This window comes from Pelobates fuscus, chromosome 6, assembly GCF_036172605.1.
Source record: "Pelobates fuscus isolate aPelFus1 chromosome 6, aPelFus1.pri, whole genome shotgun sequence".
Taxonomy (NCBI): domain Eukaryota; kingdom Metazoa; phylum Chordata; class Amphibia; order Anura; family Pelobatidae; genus Pelobates; species Pelobates fuscus.
In genome coordinates, this window is record NC_086322.1 from 60,391,037 (window position 1) to 60,414,185 (window position 23,149).

The window sequence follows — 23,149 nt, forward strand, 5'->3', positions numbered from 1 at the left end:
TATAAGTCCGATTAAGTTTTTTATTAAGATTTAAAAAGTATGTAAAAAAAAAAAGTAAACATAAATTAATCTTTAAATTCAGAAATTTGTGATGAAGTGGTCGAGTGAAAATAATTAGAATTCCCCATATTAAATTGCTCAAATTCCCTTATTTTACAAATAACATTCCATGATGGGGTAAAGTGCAGGCGAAGGTTACAGTTCTCCAAACATTGACATAAGCCCAGTAAATATATTGCTAAATACTTATGGGCAATAGCAGAATAAAAATCTGGGGTCTTAACAAAATTGGATGCATAGGATGTATGAAATATATATTTATGAAAAACATAAACACATCAAATATAAAAGTGTCAAAATGCTCTAATTTCTACAAAAATATACTTTTGTGTAGTGCATTTGTGTATTGTAGTGCTTTTGTATATTGTGACTTCTAATAAACTTATAGTCTCAGCAATTTGTAAAAAAAAATTCAGACAAAAACACAAGTTTTTGGAAGTTACAATATTTGTTCTGTAACATCCAAAAACAATTGAACTATTGAAATACTGGACTATTTTTTTTTCTTTTTTTAAATAAATATTTTACTTATGTTATATTTTACGTTGCAAACTTTTAGGATTTCAGAAGACAGCGTGTGTACATGTTATATTACAGTGGATCAAATGCATAGCAGAAGTAGAAAGCATCCCAAAAATGCCCATTCAATAGTGCGTTAATTTGAGCAGTTATGCTGTGTAAAACGAACAATTCTTTCTTTCTTAATTTTTATCTGTAGTTGGGTCATAGAACATCATTAAAATCCGTGTTGTTTCTCTAAATATTTTTCTTTCTTTCTGTAGGCCAGAGGAGAACTGCTACTTCAAAGAGTGCATCAGTTAAAAGCTAGAGAATATAAACTAGGTGAATTTATAACTTCTATACAGTTCCAGTTGATTAATTACAAATTCAAGGCTTTGGAGATTCATACAGCGCTTCTCCACCTCCAGGCCTTGCTCTTGGAAGAAATAAGCCGATCACAGATCTTGGCAAAATCAGAGTATGGACAGCTTTTAGAGGTCCAGATAAATGTAAGTATTGGGACTTTAAGGTTTTAAAAGAATAGTTTAATTATATGAAGACCTGAAATGTCTAGTTTAAGTAATCTGTTACCAAAGCGGTGTGGCTAATCTACACAATTAGTTTTAAACTTGCCATAATTAATTCCAGCTCGGGTGACTTTGACAATGTAATCAGACTATGCTTGACAGCTTGCTACAAATCGTATTTAACTTCCCAATAAATTCCAGTAGAACTTACAAGGAACTCTGTAGCACGTCTACTAAGTGAATCCTGTAGATCACCAGAAATGTGATTTTTAACTCATCCCAGCACTCTTAGACAGTCATTCAACTGGGCTTTGGCATTGGGCATAGATGGGTTACGGTAATGTGTAAACTTAAAGGGTCACGTGTAACTCAGATGGGTAATATCATTAATTCATAGACACCTGCTTCCGTATGGACATTAATGGAAAATCGGTGCTCAAGGGCAGATAAGTTTAACCATTTAAGGACTAAGGCATATATTTAACTTCATTAACAAAACGAAACCTAGAATTTTGATATGTGCTTGTTCAACTAAAAGTATACCATTTTGTTTTAAGTTCACCCATGGCCACATCAGAGGCTGACAGGGGATACCCTCTTAAGGGCACAGCTATGCCTTTGGGCTCTCTAATGCCATGTGGTTTGGTTGGGAAGATATATAGTATGTATCTATTTCCCTATTTTACCACATTCCAGACTTGAATCATGATAGGTCCCTTACCTTGCTGTATTTACATTCTTCCTCATGATATGTCTGTCTGGCTGCCTTTCACTGTCTCTTTAGACAATGCAGGTTACTCCATGGCCGAATGAAAAAATTCAGCCTCGTTATTTAAAAAAGATGTGACTTTTCACATCCAATCCAAAAAGTCAGTGACATGGAGCAGCCCCAGATTTTAATAATGAATACATTGATCTTCCTGGCATGAGCAGGAACTTAACCCTTCTCGGACTAAAAATGGACGTTACACTTTGATCCAAAGGCATTAAAGCCCACTATTTAAAGGATGACCTGAAACATCCTAGTTAATATTGGTCTCCCAACATAATTATCTGCTAGCTATTGCACCCTGTCAGCTCTTGGTTGACTGTAATACAATACGTGTTATTGTTCTGTTAACAAAATCTGTCAATGCCTTTAACAAGCAAACATAAGGTAAGGTGAATATGTGCCAAATGTGGGTCTCAAACCATGTACAAGCAATGCTCTGTTAGATGACCAGTCTCTCCTTGTTTGTGTGTTTCAGAAATACATATTTTCAACACATAATATACTGTTGCAAGGTATACATTGTTTTTCAATCGTACTGAAAATATGTTAGCACTGTCCCTTTAAATTCTTTTTATACAGCCCTCACTTTGTAAAAATATTGCAAAAGGGCTAGGGCAGGTGCTAAAATCAGTAGTGGTAATTGGATGTATGGATGGATAGACAGACAACATTTTCTAATATACATGCTAATTTGCAAATTGATGCAGGAAATATATAATGATTTGATTTATCCAGGATGATTACTGATGTTTTGTACACACCTTTTATGAAAGGAACACTATAGTGTGAGGAATACCAATCTGTATTCCTAACACTATACTATCCCTCTGCCCCTGCGCCCCCCAGCCAGCTGTCAAAGGGTTTTAACCCTTTAAACAATTCCCTGATTCCAGCTCTGAGATCCCTCAGCGCTGGCTCCATCTCAACCTCCTCTGATGTCCGTGCGAGGGAGAAGCTAATGGGCATGTGCATGCATTGTGTCTATCCCATGGGAAAGCAATGACAATGCTTCCCTACTGAGATTTTCGAGTTGCTGGATGTCCACCATCGTTTCACAGAGTTAAACGTCACTAGAGGCTACATGGATAAGGGGACAGGGACATTGCACCCGTACCACTTTAATGAGATATTGACTATATAGTGTCCCTTTAAGTTCTATAAAAAGAATGGAATTTGCAAACATAACGTCTGAATCTGTGTTTGTCCAAAATGCTTAAATCTCAGTGTAACAGGCAATGTGTATTTGTGCTGCATTGCAAACCAGTGTGGGCAGATCATGTTTTAGAATCCCATACTGCTTGGATTATTATATACATTTTGCAGTCTGGCAAGTTTAATGGGATTTACACCCCTGAGTGGCAGTTGTAATTCCCACTAATCTCTGCCAGCAACAGGATACGCTTAAAGGGACACTCCAGTGCCAGGAAAACTATCCGTTTTCCTGGCACTTCAGGTCCCCTCTCCCTCCCTCCCACCTCCCATCCCCGGTTGCTGAAGGGGTGAAAACCCCTTCAGTCACTTACCTGAGACCCCTGCCAATGTCCCTCGGCGGTGGTTTAGGGTCGCCGCCGCTCCTCCCCTTCCTTACGTCAGCCGGTGGGCGGGACTGATATTACTACATGAGGTTTGTCTGACTATCTGCAGCTTAGTCATGGATTAAATGAAGAACCAAATGTTTTGTTGATGCCTTTAGTTTAACTAAGCATTGGTCAGTTTAATTAAGCATTGGTCACATCTACAAACCCTCAAATGGTTAATAGCTAGGATGGGTATATATATATATATATATATATATATATATACATATATATATATATATATATATATATTGTATGTTGTGCAGATCTCCAAAATGTTACTCTGCATTGAAATTGAATGTATAAATTTGAAAGGGGATTGCAAGAAATATATATATAATTCTAGATTGATCTTGTCCAAATGAAACTTTTCTATATACCTGTACCTGTCTATATAAAAAGCAATTCACATTCCACAGAGATGTGTTTTTTTTAGGATGGAAAGGATTTTCTCACCAAAGTCACTTTCCTTCTCTCATAATAGTCTATCTGCTGTCGCTCCTAGTAATCCGCCAATACCCCCAGCATCTTCCTCTTAGCCTTCTACCTGCTGCTACTGTTATCCTCATAAATGGCTGATTTCCTTTTCAATATCCCTGAGAAGTTACAAAATCCCAAAATCGAGTTCTTAAATGTAATTGTTAAATAACAATGTAATACTGAGAACCAGAAAATAGCACCAACTTACTCAAAAGCATGGGCAATAGGTCAACAATGTCTTCTAATTCTTCTTCTTATTAGCATTTATTTAGTGCCAACAATTCTAAATTGGGGATATTTGACAAGTTATTTACATACGGAATATAACAGAGACAAGAGGTAAAGCAGGCCTTGCTCAAATGAGCCTAAAGTCCACGAGGAAGGGGTAAAAACACACCATTGAAATAAGTGTGTCAGAAGGGGTAGGGATTGATGGATAAGAAACCTGTATATTTGTACCTTAATGTATTTATATATGAGTTTGACAATTATTGTTTACAACTTTAGGTTGTTTACTGCTGTTTTATTTAGCAATTATACTTATATTGCAACTACAAGTTTAAAGGGACAATATAGGCACCCAAACCATTTAATCTCAATGAAGTGGTCTGGGTGTCGTGTCCCAGTCTGAGTAACCCTGCAATGTAAAACATTGTCGTTCTGCAGCTATGTTTAGCTTGCATGGTTTAAATGCCTCTAGTGGCCGTCGCACTGACAGCCACCAGAGGTGCTTCCTTTGAAAGGGCCAAAAAATTATCTGGTAAAAGTGGTGTGTGGAAGAACCGAGCAGAGGCAGGAGAGAGTGTGAGCTGGGCTACAGAGGCTAGCGAATTGATGAGAGCAGTGGAATGAGAGAAATGTTATCCAGAAACAGGGTATGCTTTCATGAAGAGTTGTGTTGTCCGCGTCTTCTTGAAGAACTGGAGGCACGGGGTAAAACTACTTCCCCTTAGTTGCTGCATATTATCACTATTCATGCAAAGTGAGACCTAGAGTTTTGTGTAGCCTAGTTCAGGGGATTACCTGTGAGCATTTTTCATTGACCTAATGGGCATTCTAAGTCAGTCAAAGGCTAAACACTATATTTCAGGCTGGTTTTTGTGCGGTTATTTACATACGCTTTTAACATATGCTCATGTACCCAGTAGTGACTACTAATGAGCAACCTGTCAGTTGTTATATTCAGACCTCTATATCTATACTCCACATGTGTAGCTGGCCCTTTAAGCCTTGTTTACTGCCTAAGCAGTTACCCGATTATTTTGCATGCCTAATACTGCAGTGTCACTCTAGGCTCGACATGCTTGCTTAGCTACCTTATTCTGTTTAATTTTGTTTTATATTGAAAATATATTAAGATATGCTCAAGGTTATATTGTATGCTATAACGATATAATTGTAATAAGTTCATCTGCTATAACCCATTATCTCTTTTCTGTAACGTTACATTTTGCCTCAAAAAAAGACTACTTCCTGTATTTAATCCTTTCAGGCCATTGAATACCGGTAGTGTCAATCCTTGGGACTCCAAATTTTACTGGACAACCTTAACCCCTTAAGGACACATGACATGTGTGACATGTCATGATTCCCTTTTATTCCAGAAATTTGGTCCTTAAGGGGTTAAGCAAATACTCTTCTGGCCAAAGATTGTCAGGGAATTGAGTGGGCCCAACAACAATGAAGGACTAAGGTTTATAATTGTTGGTCCACAATATCTGCATAATATCTGCATAACATTGTTACTTCAATATTTGCTCGCAACATCTAATACTCAGATATTTCAAATGAAGAAGTTCACTTGCTTCTTCTTCTTTAACAAAATAGTTCCTTTTACTGGCATTTAAATTGTCATATTTCCATTAGGAAATCCGAGATATCGATCAGAATTTGGACACCTGGATACACAAAGAAGTGCTTCCTAATAAGCCTGTGGCAAATGATAAAATGAATTCTTCAGCCGATAGCAATGAAGAACCAGACATGCCATTGTCATCTGCTCTGCGTTCAGCCCTTAACAAGCGGAGATATATCATAAATCACAACAGAGAAAGGTGAATAATATTACAGTTTTTATGATGGGCCAAGATTCGGAGGTCAGTAGATTTAGCTCTTAAAAAGTAGGTATTGTATTCTAGCCCATTAGTGATATGGTCATAACTCAACTATATGGTAGCAACACTCATATTTGTTCTAAATTTGGTTCAAAAATACCTTTTTATCAGAATACTTTATTGACTATGCCCAATACATTCTGGGTTCACTATGTATAAATACTATTTTTGGACTACATGTTTTCCATTTTTTGTATCCTAGAATGCAGAAAGAGGAAATTGAATATGTGTTGTTTGAAGATCAAGAAGACAAGGCACTAATGGATATATTCCTCAGGCTGTACAATCAGGTAATCTTTCAATAGTTGAGAAATAAGATTCTGTGCAGCGATTTGCTTTCCTTCACCTCCTGCTTGTAACAGTTGCAACATCATTCAATATGTATAATAAGTGTGTTTGGCAGACTGAACACAAATTTGGGGCTGTTTCAAGTATATAGAATAAAGCAATAAAGTTATAGAATGAAGCATGTTGTATGCTTTCCTCTCGACTGTCGAATTAATTGAGTCAGACAGTTTGTTCCTGTGGTTTTGCGAGGGAAATTTAATGCCTGCATTCATTTGTACCCTGCAAAACTACTTATGGGCTGGAAATGGTAGGAACCTGAACTTTAGGACCTGTATCACAACAAATAGACTTTTTTGTATACCAGTCCTTAAAGTGGACGAACGTTGGACAGTGTCTGAGAGAATAACCAAGGTCATTGATAGGAGAAAAGCAGATAAATGGTAAACTAGCCAAGGTTAAATGAGTACAGATATCAGAATAAACATTAAACAAGTCAAGAATCAGTTACGAGAAAAAGGATATACAAGAAAGCACTATTGGGATAACTAGAACCACAACATGGAAACATGGAGTGTGAGAGGTGAGGAGTATTAATTCCTATTGGCCCACATCATCCTAGAATTCCAGATGATTCAAGGGTGATACAAAACCCTATTAAACTGCTTGCGAACATCATAATATAGCACCGAATTCAACATTCAGACCCAGACCCGGCCTGGCAAATTTGACATTCAGACCCGAATGTGGTTGTACATAAGAGCATGTGATGTGTGAGCATGCAGGGTCACAGAAAACACCAGGAGGTCCAGGTATGACACTAGCAACCCTGACATGGCCACAGGACATGCTAAATACACATACATTCGAATATATGCAAGCAGAAGAACGCAAGCGAAGTTGTTTCGGTCTACTGTGCAAAGAAAAATAAGATGTAAGCTACTTCAGACTGCTGGGATAAACCGAATAAATGGCAAGAAGTACATATATGGAATTTACAGTGGTAATGCTGAATAATGGAAAGTGTGGGTAATTAATATACAATAAGCCACAATTACGAGTTTGTTGAATGATAGAGACACAATAAGGTGACCCTGAGAATCCAAATTAAAGCCTTCATGTTGATCCAGCATTAAGCCCTGAGTAAAAAGCCATAAAGAAGTTGATACAAAACTAGAATATTAAATGAATACTTGTAAATAAAATACTAAAGTCAAAAGATCAACTGGGCACAGAGAGGATAACACTCAGGAAATTGTCATTAGATGCTAAAACATGTGGAATACAAGAACGATTCTCCTGGAAGGATACTGCACAAATACTGAAATGAGAAGCCAGCAAATGAAAACTATCAGCAGCAGAATAGATAGATTAATTTATGAAAATATGACTTGGGCCCTTTAAAGATCTGCAAGGTGAATATAAAGATCTAAAATAAATCACGTGCCTGTATTTTATTTTGTGCATTTGGATGAATATTGAGTTTATCCTGGGGTATAACACCTAGAGTTAGCTATTATTGATAAGCTATAGTTATTCTGGTGACTATAGTGTCGCTTTAAGGTTTTAGCAATACAATATTTAAATGAATCGTTATGGTTTGTTTGGGTGTAACATGAAAGATATCAGATGTGAATAAATGTGTTTGGTTTCATAGAAATGTTTTACAGTTTTAGTTTAGTTAGAGGTTTTAGGTCATTTTATTTAGTTTGTTTTTCTTCATTTTTACCCCCCTTGTCCTACAGTTCTTCGACGAGGGTCATTATTTGGGAACAGGCTTAGTTAATGTGCACTATTTTACAAAAATGCCTAACTGCAAAAATTTAATTAAAATAATAACCCTGATGGCATGCCATCAACCCATCTTCTTTTAATTTCTTTTTCACAAATCTGAAGTTTACCATTTCTTTTTATTAAAAACACAAACAAACAAATAATTGCTATATGGAAGCTGTGGTCTATAGCTGACAAAATGAAGGTGATTTATTTCTGCTTGTAATACCTTTATGCATGTCCCTGCTTTACAATTACATTTGTTGCAATAATTTCTTTTGCTCAGACCTGCAGCCAAATACTACGACTCACTGCTAGGTCAGTGTCGGACGACCAGGCTATTATTATTTATTTTCCAAACAGTTAGTCTTGCCTGACAAATAACTGATGGTTAATTTGGTTGGACACAAAGTACCTGGCTCAAGACCATTACTTTCCGCAGGATGTAAGATTGGCAGCTTATTTGACTAAACGAGCCAAGTTACCAGAGGAGATGTTGCACAGAGTCCTGAACCTTCTGCTACCTTCCAGTCTGGAGAATGAAATCCTTTCTGTTCTATATTCAGTGGGTCATAAATATTCAGGGAATGTTACTGAAACTGACAGCAATGAGGATGAAGCTGACAGCTGGAGGAAGAGGTAAGTGCATGTCAATTTCTGCTAGCAAAATCTAATTCTACCTTATTGTTTCAGGGAAAATGCATCTTGGGGCAGACAGAACAATGTCAACATTGTGTGAGAGGGGATAGGGAATGGAGGTTCTCAGCTAATTCCTTCCTCTGTGGATGTTGGCGTTAAATTATCTTGCGGTTATTTATTTCATTTTTGCGAACTACCTGGTATTTTAAATGTGCTCAAAATATTAACCCTTTTTACAGTGTACCTTCTTTACTCTTTATAGCAGTGTTATGTAGATAGGTTTTTATTCAGTGTGCTTTTAACTTCAGATGTGAATTAGGCCAAATTAAATGCAATATTTTCTCTCCTATCTGCCTATCCACAAGTCTACCTGCCTGCCTTTTTGTCTGCCTGTCTGTCTATTTAACACAGTGGTTCTCAAACCAGTCCTCAAGGCCCCCCAACAGTCCAGGATTTATGTATTTCCCTGTTTTATTCCAATGGAGATACTAACAAAACCTGGACTGTTGGTGGGTCTTGAGGACTGGTTTGAGAACCACTGATGTAATACCTTTTGAGCAAGTCCTGTTACTATGCTATGATTACTGTATATACTCAGTTTTGTTTCATAGCCCTGTTAGTGGTGGACTGCTGTTCTGTGAGCAGTTGTGGCAGGATGCCGATTTTTCTTTTGATAGTGGCATGGAAAAAGACAACAATAATCATAAGAATAATGATGTCATGGAATTGTTCAATTGAATGATGGTGGCATGGCAAAGACCATGGTGGATGGATCTTCCTCAGATGGTGGGGATAGTTTTTGGTTAGGGGAATCATGTGTCCATGTCTACTTTAGAGAGCAGCGGCAATTATAAAAATGTTGCCACATTTTCAAATTTCCATTTTTAAAATATTAATCAACTTCAAGCACTATAATCACTTATCTCATTAAATGGACACTGTGTAGTCACTATAACCATTTCATTTCATCGACTTTGTTACAGTGCCTTTAGTCCCTGTCTCTGCATTCAGTGTTAAACCATTTTCAAGCAGTTTAAAATAAAATAGATGCCCCTGACCATTTACAGCCCAGCCTTTAGTTGGAAATGGTTTAATGCTACATGGAAGGACAGTGCCAGGGGACTAGAGGTTTAGGGGGGAGGGGGGGAGTTTGAACTTAATTTAATCCGTGAGCAAGGGAACCAAACATAAAGGCTTCCACAAGGTTGAAGCTAATCAGATCGAAGTCTGTCAGTGCTCTATCCGGCCCCAGCAGCCCCCAGCATCTCTACAGCCGCCAGCACCTCTCTACAGCCCCCAGCAACTCCCAGCAGCTCTGCCCTGAATTCCCTCGGACTGTAACATTCTGTTACAGCCCGAGAAAAAATAATTAAGGCACATGGCCTGCAAGTTGCCGGAACTGTCCCAGGAGAATTAATTGCCTGGGACAGACTCCAGTTTGCCGGGACTGTCCCGGCAAAAATGTCCCGGCAAAAATTGGACAGTTGACAAGTAATTGTCTGATGTCAGCAGACAGGGGCAGATGTAGCAGCTTCAGACTTGAATACAAGTAAGATTTTACTAATATTTAGGGAGGCAAGAGGGGCCAGGGGGGGCTAGATGGTGGTTTTAACACTATAGGTTCAGGAAAACATGTTTTTGTTCCTGACCCTATAGTCTTCCTTAAATCACTATCCTATAAATGTATCGTAAACTTCGACACAACTATACATTACATTCAAAGGTACCACAGTACAAACTTTCATAAACCCATTAAATATTGTATATTTATTAAATAACAGACAGTGCCAGGGGTGGAATTAACCCCCGGTGCAAAAGTGCAAATATCCGTTTCTGATTTATTGAAAAATACCATGTGCTGTTATTTTATTACTAAATATACCAAGTATTGCAGAATTGCTTGTTGCTAAACTGATCTTCAGTAAAGTAAAAATACCTAAACATTTCCTATATACAACATTTAATGGGTCTACAAAAGATTGTACTGTGGTACCTTTGAATGTAATTTATAGCTGTGTTTAAAAAATCATCTAGCCCCCCCTGGCCTCCTCTTGCCTCCCTAAATATAGCAAAATCTTACTTGTATTCAAGTCTGAAGCTTCTACCTCTGCCCCTGTTGTTGTCATCATCAGAAGTGGTGATCTGAGCCAATCACAGTGCTTTCCCATAGGATTGATTGAGACTGTCAAGGAAACAGATCAAGGGCAGAGCCAGCACAAGTCAAACACAGCCCTGGACAATCAGCATCTCGTCATAGAGATAAATTGAATCAATACATCTCTACGAGGAAAGTTCAGTGTCTGCACGCAGAGGGTGAAGACACTGAATGTCAGTCACACTGTGCAGCACTGCCCCAGTAAGCACCTCTAGCAGCCATCTATGAAGTGGCCATTTTCTCTGAAAAGACAGTGTTTACTGCAAAAAGCCTGACCGGAATGATTCTACTCACCAGAACAAATTCAATAAGCTATAGTTGTTCTGGTGACTATAGTGTCCCTTTAATTTTTCTCACTTATAAGATCAAAAATTAATAAATATTAGTTGTTTAAACCCCCTCACACACAGCATCCCCCTCTGAGCTAAGACTTTGGACACTGACTTTCACTAAACACAAATCATGGGTCTAGCAGAGAGAACACTGGGACACCTGACTAAGTATCACAGGATGAGGACTGAAAAAGCTCTTTCTTTTGATAAATGTATCACACCTGGGTTGCTAATTCTAGCTACATTTCTCTTTTTAAAATCTGTCTGCTGCACTGTGTGCGCATGTGCTTGTATGGGTACATGTGTGCTTACACACCATATATTTTCTCATGAGAAAGAATATATCTTTAATGTGTTTTAGACCATTTCAACATTGCTATATATTGACATACATTACTTGGAATAGTGAAACAAACAAGAAAAAATAGTGGTAAACCGCGCCCAAACAGTACAAGTAATAATAAAATCGTATACATACAAATAGTCCTATAATAAGGAATGTATGGAACCTTCAATAAAAAATACAAAATAGTAATGGTGCAGTATATCAGGCAAGTAAAAAGTGATTAAAACTTTATAAAAGACTAACTCACACTTTGCAGAGCTACTCAGAGCTCTGCCGTATAGCGCCTGGACGGTACAATCCCCGTCTCGGGATGTCAAGTGCTGGTGCAGTGCGTGATCCAATCCTCAGTAGTATATGGAAGAAAATATAGAGATAGGATCCAATAGTACAGCATGTATTGCAAACAGTGTTGGTAAAAAAGGAAAAATATCCTACTTACAAATTTTGGAGCAAATATCTTGCTCTGGTATGTACAGCATACGGTGGTATAATCCCCACCAACGGATATAAATCAGAATGCAGGAAAATCAGGAACAGCAGATAAAATAGTAAAAACTATAGCTTTATTTAAAGTATAAAATATAACAAATATATGTAAAATCAATAACTTAACGCGTTTCGCCCGGTCTGGGGCTTCTTCAGAAGTATAAAGTCCAAGTTTGGATAAAATCCGCTTATATAGGGGTTCCTGATTGGTAAAATTAAGTCCTGATGTGTTTTGGCTTCCTACTTCCGGGTCGCGCACGTCGCCCGGAAGTGACGTCATCATGTCGTTCCGTGGCATGCTGGGACATGTAGTCTCCCGCCGTTTGTGTTATATGTAACACAGGAAGTGATGCTAGTGTGGCTCCTGGTGCCTTATGGGGCATATAGTTCACAGTGTTCTCTTTCACAGAAGTGTAGTTTCGTTACCCGGAAGTGACGTATCGCATTGCATGGTATCATGGGATATGCAGTTCGGCAAAATGCCGATATTGAATTGGAATACACAAAGGGAATAATAAGTAAAAAAGCCAAATGATGTCTCAAGAAACACTTAAGTTGATTATGAAAGGATAAACAAACATAATTATAAATATAGGAAATTATACATAAACAGTAAGAGGTAATTCTAATAAAGGAGACAACAAAGGCATATTCCTACATAGGGGGCAATAGTGTAATACATAAAGTGGAGATATGATTAAAAAGTGAAGGTATATATGGAACACATAAACATGTAACAATATATAAAACATGTATAAAAAATACACATGCATAAAGTGAACCATGCATAAAAGTCTTAAAATGGTACTTGAGAGGTGGTGTAAAAAATATATATATATATATATATATATAATATAAAATATAAAAGAATTAATAAAAATTAGAATGCAGAGAGAATAAAAATAGTGATCCAAGTTATGTACTATAAAAAATTAAAAAGGTCAAACTCTGCATTTAAACCTTTAGGGTGGAGTGTATCTAAAAAATAGACCCACTCCATTTCTTTCTTTCCTAACTTTTTGATTATATCACCACCTCTCCAGTCTTTAGACAATTTTGAGATACCCATAAATTTTAGGTGACGTGGGTCATTGTCGTGTAGCTCAAAGTGTGAAGATACCAGGTGAGTTTTTAGTCCCTTTTCTATGTTGCGGCAATGCTCACCAATTCTAATTTTTAATGGTCTTATGGTTCTACCTACATATTGTAGTCCGCAAGGGCACTCTAGTAGGTATATGACGTTCTTACTCATGCATGTAATTGTGTCCTTGATGTTATAACTTTTATTTGTGTTGTGTGATTTAAAATTAGACATACATCGGTTAGTTTTACTGGTCTTTCTACATGCCACACAACAGTTACATCTAAAAAATCCATTTTTGTGTTTCATAAAATTATTTATTGCTTCAGACTTTTTTTGTTTTGTGTAATTCTGTGTGAGGTGCATTCTCAGGTTTGGGGCTCCCCTAAATACAATTCTTGGACGGTCTGGGATAATCTTTCCTAATATAGGGTCTTCCTTCAAGATGTGCCAATTATTCTGAATTAATTTTTTAATTTGTTTATTCTTATTGTTATAATCAAGAACAATGGGTAATATAAAATCCGTCCCGTTATTTTTAATATTTTTTGTACCATTGTTTTGGGTTAGGAGATCTTTTCTGTCTAAACTCGTAATGTTTTCCAGTGTCTTCTCAATTTGTTCTTCGTTATAGCCTTTTTCAATAAATTTCTTACTCATCATATTCGCCTGTGTCTTATAAGTTTCAGCATCTGAACAATTTCTTTTTAATCTAAGGAATTGGCTCTTGGGAATACTATCAAGCCAACTCCTATAATGGCAACTGTCCCTTCCAATAAAATTATTAACATGAACTGGTTTAAAATGAGTTTTAGTATTAATATTAGTATCGTGGATAAAAATGTCCAAATCTAGAAAAGTTACATTAGTCTTACTAAAATCCGCTTTTAAAACTATACCATCATCATTTGTGTTTAAAAAATCTAAAAATAGTTTGGCCGTGGGAATAGGGCCCTTCCAAATAAAAAGGAGATCATCAATGTAGCGAAAATAGGCGACCAGGTTCTCCACCCAGCCATGCCCGCTCCATACCATTCTCTCTTCCCACTCCGTCATGAAGAGGTTGGCATAGCTGGGCGCGAACCTGGTCCCCATTGCTGTGCCATTCTTTTGTAAATAAAACGAGTCTTTAAACCAAAAATAATTGTTATTAAGAATTAAAAAGATACCTTCAATTATAAAATTTATCTGTTCCTCTTTCATCTTATTGTGTCTTTCTAAAATAGTTTTTACAGCTCTACAGCCTCTTTCATGCTCGATAATAGTATATAGAGACTGCACATCACAGGTTATAAGTATATAGTCATCTTCCCACTTTATCGTCTCTAATTTGTTGAGTAAATCCATAGTGTCTTTGAGGTAGGAACGGGACAGTTTAACATAGGGCTGTAACATAATGTCTATATACTCTGACATATTTGATAGAATAGAGTCTATACCGGAGACAATGGGTCTCCCTGGGGGTTTGTTTAGGTCTTTGTGAATCTTCGGTAAAAAATATATGACCGGTATTTTTGGAAATTTTTTATTTAGGTAATTGTATTCATCAATGCTTAGTATGTCTTCCTCCTTACCTTTATTTAAAAATGTTTCTAAAATTTTTTTAATATCTGGGGTAGGGTCTCTTGTGAGTTTAGCATATGTTTTTGTATCGTTTAATTGTCTAAAAGCCTCCTCTTCATACATTTCTGTCGATAAAATTACAAGTCCCCCCCCCTTATCTGCTGGTTTTATGACAATAGTATCGTCATTCTGTAGATCTCTAAGGCTTTCTCTTTCCTTCTTTGATAAATTATTTTTGTCTCCTATGTGTTTATCACTTAGATTCCTTATACCTTTAGACACCTTTTTTTCAAATATATCTATTGCGCTTGACTTAAAATATGACGGGTAAAATTTACTTTTATTTTTCAGGGAGCTTTTGACATATTTATCTTCTCTCGTGTTAGTCGTATCTGTAGCTTGATTATTAGTCGCATCATTTTTGCTTATATAAAACCTTTTTATTGTGGCATTTCTTACAAACTTATTTATATCGATATATGCTAAAAAAGGATTAAAAGTTTTTGTAGGGGCATATTTAAGACCTTTATTTAAAACTTTTAGCTGTATATTCGTTAGAGGTTTGCCTGATAGATTAAAAATCCCTTTATTGTCATCCTCATTTAGATTTTCCTTTAATTCCTTTTTAGTCGCTACTTTTAGAATCTCTCTGTTCTTCCTTTTTTGTTTTCGTCTACCTGATCTTCTTCCTCTAAACTTCTTTTGCGGCCTCTGATTGGGCTGATATGGTCGGACTGTCTCTCCCGGTTTGATGGAATCTCTAAAAAAGATGTTTCATCAAATTGTTCAGAGAAAGAGAGGGCATGGTATCTATTATGTTGGAGTGCGTCATCAGGGGGACTGTTTCTAGTGTCCTCATATCTTTTATGAGTCTTCCTTTCCTCTCTTCTCCACGTGAGTTTACTATCTTTGTTTCGAATTTCTTTAGGGGACCTGTGGTCCTGTGTTAATCTGTATGTTTTTGGTCTTACAACTATAGGGGATTCTGTGGTTTCAATCTGTGTGTGAATCCTTTCTCTCCTATCAAGATTTTCTTTATGGTGAATAGTATCCATGTTGGTTTTACGTATTAGTGCATTAGAAAGAGAAAGAGAACACTGTGAACTATATGCCCCATAAGGCACCAGGAGCCACACTAGCATCACTTCCTGTGTTACATATAACACAAACGGCGGGAGACTACATGTCCCAGCATGCCACGGAACGACATGATGACGTCACTTCCGGGCGACGTGCGCGACCCGGAAGTAGGAAGCCAAAACACATCAGGACTTAATTTTACCAATCAGGAACCCCTATATAAGCGGATTTTATCCAAACTTGGACTTTATACTTCTGAAGAAGCCCCAGACCGGGCGAAACGCGTTAAGTTATTGATTTTACATATATTTGTTATATTTTATACTTTAAATAAAGCTATAGTTTTTACTATTTTATCTGCTGTTCCTGATTTTCCTGCATCCTGATTTATATCCGTTGGTGGGGATTATACCACCGTATGCTGTACATACCAGAGCAAGATATTTGCTCCAAAATTTGTAAGTAGGATATTTTTCCTTTTTTACCAACACTGTTTGCAATACATGCTGTACTATTGGATCCTATCTCTATATTTTCTTCCATATACTACTGAGGATTGGATCACGCACTGCACCAGCACTTGACATCCCGAGACGGGGATTGTACCGTCCAGGCGCTATACGGCAGAGCTCTGAGTAGCTCTGCAAAGTGTGAGTTAGTCTTTTATAAAGTTTTAATCACTTTTTACTTGCCTGATATACTGCACCATTACTATTTTGTATTTTTTATTGAAGGTTCCATACATTCCTTATTATAGGACTATTTGTATGTATACGATTTTATTATTACTTGTACTGTTTGGGCGCGGTTTACCACTATTTTTTCTTGTTTGTTTCACTATTCTGAGTAGGCATTGGGAATTCCTGCTCGGTTCACTGCTGCCCCCTAAAAGTGTATTTAGTGAGCGCCTATTTCTCTTGTTTTTTTACTGATTACTTGGAATAGGAAGTTACAAATGAATACATAATGATACAGAATAGATTATGATTCAACTTTTTGGAAATTTACAATTTACTTGGAGACTAGGGGTTGGAAAGGAAGGTAGAAGATTAGCTGAAATATTCTTTGAGTAGGTGGTTTTGGAAACAGTTCCGTATGGTGAGGAAAGTGGAAGAAAAACCATAGAATAAGAAAAGTAAGGGAGAGGTGATTGAGACAAGTGGTATAAGATGTTGGATGGACAGGTAGGCTGCTGGCAGAACATATAGAGGGTGTGATAACCTACCAATTAGCGTGTTTGGAGAAGAACTCTGTTGCAGCAGAACCCCTCACAAACATGACCCTCAGGTGCACCTGGTAGTGGTACAGGGCCCTGAGAGATCAGTGGTGGCATGGGGCCTTTTATTACAAAAATGACTAAAAGACAAAGTATCTACTAAAGGAGCAAGCAGGAATTGAAGTCAGGTGGTCCGGAGGTCAAGGACAGGCAGCTAGAGATCAAGGTCAGAAGAAAATCCAAAGGTAAAAAGCCAGAAAATTTCAATACTGAAGGGAAGAGCAGGAACTGGAAAAAACAGCACAAAGAAAAATGCCTGAGGGAGGGAAGTGCCTGGGTATATATAGGTTGACACATGACAGGCCCCCACCTCCTCATAGGCTGAACCTCCTACAGCAATATAATGGACTCTGGGAATTCGCGCCATCTTGGCTGCATCATAGTCCTTACCACCACCTATCTATGACTCCTGCCAATCGCCCTTGCATACTGAGCGAGTGTCCATGTGGCTGCCGCCATCTTACAGTGGCAAAGTTACCTTTGTGAATCCCGGTGCTGACAGAGGACCTCGGAGAAAGCCGAGAGATGGCCACAGAAGCATGGAGTGCTAGGGCCTCTGTGGATTTGCTCCAGGATGCCATGGGTGCCCTTGGACCAGTAAGTCCTGATAGACCACACGACAGAGGGAGAGGTTCTGTTTTGGTGCATTCTCAACATTTAATTATCTTAATGATATAATGGGGCTGATGGAGGTACACTGCCTGGAGTTTTTACAATGCATTCTATGAGGACAGGAACGTGCAGTAATATAAGCTCAAAAACGTCCATTAGGTTTAACCGGTCATACATCTTTACTACTGCTTTCCACCTAGTCATGATTATAAGCTGAGTGGACCTGCCTGGAATCGAACCTGTAGTCTGCAAGTTGCACACAGCTCTGTAGATCCCACTATCCCATTGAACGATGTTTCCAGCACTGACCTTGTAAATATCACCATTTATCTGTCATTTCTGTAGCCCTTGTGAAATGACCTTTATGGGTGTATATGAAAATACTTTCTTTAAATCCTCATATATTTAAATGATTTTTTTTCTTTAAGAAAATACCAGGAGCTGTGGACAGTTATAGAGAAGAGGCTAAAAGAAGGACTAGGAAACCCGGAAGTAGAGAAAACCACAGTTAGCGGAAGAAAGAAAAGAAGGTATGAGTTTTATGGCATATCTGTAGATATTTACCCAGACAAACAAATTTTTGCTTTAAACTTTAGAGCTATTACTTCAAATTTTAAAATGTCACTTCCCTGGATTTTGAATATTATGTTTATGTATTGCTATAATTAACAATTATGTATTTGTAAGCAGTGGCAGAACTACCGCAGTCACAGGGGTCTCAGCTGCGACCGGGACCACCCTCCAGGAGGCCCGGCCGCCTTATGGACCTCTGTGACCGGGTGCCCACTGACATGTGTTGCGGCCATGGCCCGCGCTGTAGAACCGCCGGGGCCACACATTCAGGGGCCCATCAGGTGGCCCATGCTGTTAGGGCCACCCGATGGCAAAGTATTACCAGGGGGCCCGGTCAGCGCTGCAGCGCTTTAACAGTGTGGCCAGGTCCCTTGTGATGACATCAGAGCTGGGAGGCAGTGACATCCTCGGTAACTCCTCCCAGCTTACACATAGTGCCGCACAGGAGGAAGGAGAGGAGGGAGTCAGAGTGGCATCAGACTGAACCACCACTGTACCGCAGGGAAGTCACCCTTCTGCATCTAAAAGGTAGGAAACAGGAGGGTAATGTATGTATGCATGTGTATGTTTTTCTCTGTATGTGTGTGTGTCTCTGTGTCTGTCTCTGTGTGTGTATGTATCGGTGTGTATGTATGTGTCTGTGTGTGTGTGTGTCTCTATGTAACTGTCACCCCACCACACATACTGTCACCCCTCTTCACTCTGCCACTCACAATACCTCCACCAATCCTGTCACTCACCCATGCCATACTCGCCTCCCATCGATCTTCCATATTCACCATATTACACTCACCTTCTCTTGCACTGTTTCACTCACCCACCCCAATCCTGACACACTTTCCTTCACCCTGCCAAACTCACCCCATGTCACTCTGCCACACTCGCCCTATCTCATTTACTGCTCCCATTCTGTCATACTCAATCCCCCCAAACATGCCACACTAACCCTGTGAATGAGACACATGGAGGGGCTAAAGGGCTGAGGATGGGGATGAGACATATAGGGGTGGGCCCAGGGAAATTATGGCACCGGGGCCCCATGGTTTCTAGTTACGCCTCTGTTTGTAAGGTGTGAAAAATAAAATTGAATGAAGAAATCTACACCTCTGTCCAGGAACTGGGTGCGTCCATCTTAGCTACTTGTCTGTCATTGCTATGAGCTCTGTTCTTGCACCTGTCCGTCAGCATAGAGAGAACATGCAGAACAGAGAAACCCTTTAATAAAGTTTATATTTCTTATGTTCATTTGTCATTTTTGCCATGGCTTTCTGTAAATTCCAGAAAAATGTATGCCAGCAGCAAGGCTAAAAGACCTTAAAAAGATTTGGAAAAATGTGTGGAGGGGTAGAGGAACTGCAGGTAGAAACACAAAGATTTTATCACTGGTACAATCCATTTTTCTTTGGGTATAGCTTGCTAATGCATTCCATAGATTGATAGCGTATCAGAATTTTCCATATGACAATACCAGTATCTGCATTTATTTGTTCTGTATTCTGCTCATGTTTTGTATACATATCCCTGTTAAAAAAAATTAATAAATTCTTGGTTTAGAGAAATGACATTACCATTTAATTGTTTGCATACTTTAAAATGAACTACCTGCAAGTTAAAATAGTGATTTGTGATGCTTGATAATATTCACACATGACGTTTTATATTCCTATTCGCAAAAAAGTGCTAGAGTTTCTTTTTACCACTCATTTCCAAAAATATGCAGACGGTTTGTTATTTTGTTTGTGGTAAAATGCTTTCAGATTTCTTTACCCTTACATCTGAAGGATTTGAATACATTTTCTAAATCATTCGGTGGGTGCTGTTTGACGATTTCTTTGCTCAGCATAGTATATGTTTGTAAAGAGTTAAAAGGTGCTTTTCTTGAATCACTGGTTATAATGTATGATCTAGTTATGGAGTCTGTGCTCTGTGATATTTAAATTCTCATAACAAAGCGCTCCTCCCCTACACATAACCAATTCCTCAAACAAAAAAAACAAAGAAAAGTAAAAGAAAAAAGCATGCATAGTATTTTTAAAAATGTTCATATTGACTGCAGGGCATGTTCTAGAAATATTCTCTGAGGGCCAGCAGAGTCATCAGGGTTTGTGTGCCAGGATGGGCTCCAATTTTAGTTATATTTCTTGTAACTGGTTTAACAATGACATGGTGTGACCCCCAAAGACTCCTTGCAGCATAGCCTACATGTAAGGTGTAGTGGAGTGGATATGGTTCTTCACATGACCCTTCATAGGATCTCTCAGAAGGTTGTGGTAAACCAAGGAGCTAGGTCTAGCTTCCAATTCATAAAAAAATATTCAAAACTTGGAGCACCCACCTGAACAAACATATAATAATAATAAGGTGATGCTGAAATGGCCAAAAATGATACACCCAGTACCAGTAGGGGATTTGAGCACTCCACATTAAATAGGCGATTTCTAAAAACTCTATAAACATATATCACACAGGATGACTATTAAAATGCATAGCCTGTCAACTCTGTAAAATATCGTTTGTGTGTATATCGTGTTTAATTATTTTTTATTGTTTTGTTAATATGGGCAGTAATTTCTATATTCCATCACAATAAACAAATGAAACAGAGCCAAATGAGTGAGAATGTACGTTTTTGTTTCCAGAAATCCTGCTCTTTCCCAGAAACAAACACACAGATATGATTTAGAAGCCAGTAATGCTTGTCTTATTTGTCGCATCATTGCTTATGTAGTAAATGAACACAACGATTACTAAATCACTACTAAATATAACCCACACGTCAATGGCAGTCTGGGTGCTCCCGATTCCATGACTAATGTATTGCTAAATCTTAACTCTTTCAATTAAACAACAGGGGCTGGTCACAGGACTGGTTTAACCCCTTAAGGACAAATGACGGAAATATTCTGGCATGATTCCCTTTATTTCAGAAGCTGTGTCCTTAAGGGGTTAAATGCCAATGGCAGTGACATAGTTTGAAGATGCGCTTTGAACAAAAAAGGGCAACTTGAAAACTTGGATCTTTGTGTCATCATTGACATGGCATGTTTGTCAATTTGATATTGAACGCTGTGGTTCTCTACAGTAAAAAGTTCCGCTCCAAACTGGTGGAAAAAGAGAGTTAACATAACAAAAAATTTGTATATTTCTGTTATATTTATAGGTTGCTTTACAACACATACCACTCATCAGGGAGCAGCCCCTGTAAGTCTCTCCACCACTGCTCTGAAGCACCAACACAATGGTATGAGTTGGTATGGTAGTCAAGAAATGTAATCTTTAAGACTCTTTTGCCAGTTAAACAGATTAGTGAAACATAGGACTGGAGTGACTTTACCGTGGCACCATAAAATGTAGGGAAAGTATTTCCAAGGTACTTACATGAATCCTTTTGAACAGCTTATATAAATAATTTTGTTTTTGTGTTTTTTGTGTGTTGTTTTTTTAAATTGCTTGTATAAATATTTTTTTTTATTATCTCCCAATATGAATTTCTGATGTCTGATTGGAGTTCTCTGTTTCGTTTTAGCATTCTGAAAAAGAAACGCTTGCGGCCTGTGAAGCGTGTCTCATTCTCCCACACTGAGAACTTCTCAAAACTTCTTCAGTCCTGTGAAACATTTGGAAGTGCGGAGGCAATAGATTTACCAGACACTGGAGAGAAACTGTTTATCTTCACCGCTCCCAGCGAGTCTCCCAACTCTTATACCAAGTCCAAGAAGAAGCGCAATTTCCTAAATTCTATAAGAACTACCACTACTCATTAAAAGCTGGGAAAACTGGGGGGATACACCCAGGAACTGGGATCTTTTTATATTTTAATTCATCCTTTTGCAGTTTTGTTGGGAGGAAAAATTGCACTGCAACCACATATTTTATTTTTTTTAATATTCATCCATTATTTTTTACGTTTTTGATCTCGGATTTGCACTTTTCTTTCTGTATATAATTCCTGTGTATTAAATATTAATTTACGCATACAATTTATTTTAAAAAAAAATATATATATATGAAAAGTTAAATATTTGCATGGATTTGATCAACATAATCTGCTTTATTTATCTATGAATAATCAGATTGCACAGCTTAAAATGGAAGGTTTTTTGTTTTTGTTTTTTTCAAATTCCAAGGCTCTAGATTCATACTGAAGATATGTGTATTATTAATGGCAATATGTCATCAAGCCAATGACTGTAAATAAAATTACCATCCTCCAATGCAAAATTCCTTTCTAATTGAATATAATCTATAAACCTTTTTAATATGTATGTATTTATGTGTGTGTGTGTGTATGTATGTATGTGTGTGTGTGTGTGTATATATATATATATATATTGTGACAGAGTGTTGGGAATGGTGGTCAGGGGTGTATATCTGGCACCCAGACTTTTGCACAGCCACTATCCTAACATGTGGGTAAGCACATGCAGCCCCAGGGAAAGTTGAGTTTAAGTTGTAGGTTTTTTTTTTTCTCTGTTGTTATTTGGGTCCCTGGGGTGGAGTATTCCAAAGAGCATGATGGGCTGATTTTCCACCCACTGTCAGAGTGGTTGTGCATGAGTCCAGCCCAGGTTTTCTAAGGAGTTCTGGCTCACTGCCTAACGAGGTCATTAGCCTCACCTGTAGGGGCTGTGAGCAGCTATATAACTGCAGTTAAAGCAGGGTGGAGTGAGGGAAGTGTTTTGAGGAGAAAGAAAGTGCTTTGTGGAGAAAGAAGTTTTGCTGTTTATTGTATCCTGTTACTTCTTAACAACAGAAAATAAACAGGCCAGAGGCCTTTTTTTGAAACTGGACTTTGTCTTGACCTGGCTTTCTTACCCTAGAGGGCTGTGCAGTTGCCAAGAGATCCTGGACAAACATACACAGGAAAGTAAGTTTGTCACAATATATATATGTGTGTGTGTGTGTGTGTGTGTGTGT

At 38.0% G+C, this 23,149-nt stretch overlaps 1 protein-coding gene across 1 annotated transcript in view; it reads left to right on the forward strand.

The window, feature by feature from the left end:
• The window catches only part of EVC2 (EvC ciliary complex subunit 2), a 96,415-nt gene extending 73,989 nt beyond the window's left edge, over positions 1-22,426 (forward strand). Inside the window, exons 15-20 of the mRNA XM_063457771.1 lie at positions 843-1,070; positions 5,784-5,971; positions 6,234-6,321; positions 8,532-8,728; positions 18,088-18,189; positions 21,759-22,426. Of these exons, the coding sequence (XP_063313841.1) occupies positions 843-1,070; positions 5,784-5,971; positions 6,234-6,321; positions 8,532-8,728; positions 18,088-18,189; positions 21,759-21,996 (1,041 nt within the window). The 3' untranslated portion in view covers positions 21,997-22,426. The remainder of the gene's footprint in view (positions 1-842; positions 1,071-5,783; positions 5,972-6,233; positions 6,322-8,531; positions 8,729-18,087; positions 18,190-21,758) is intronic.
• The last annotated feature ends 723 nt before the right edge of the window (positions 22,427-23,149 follow it).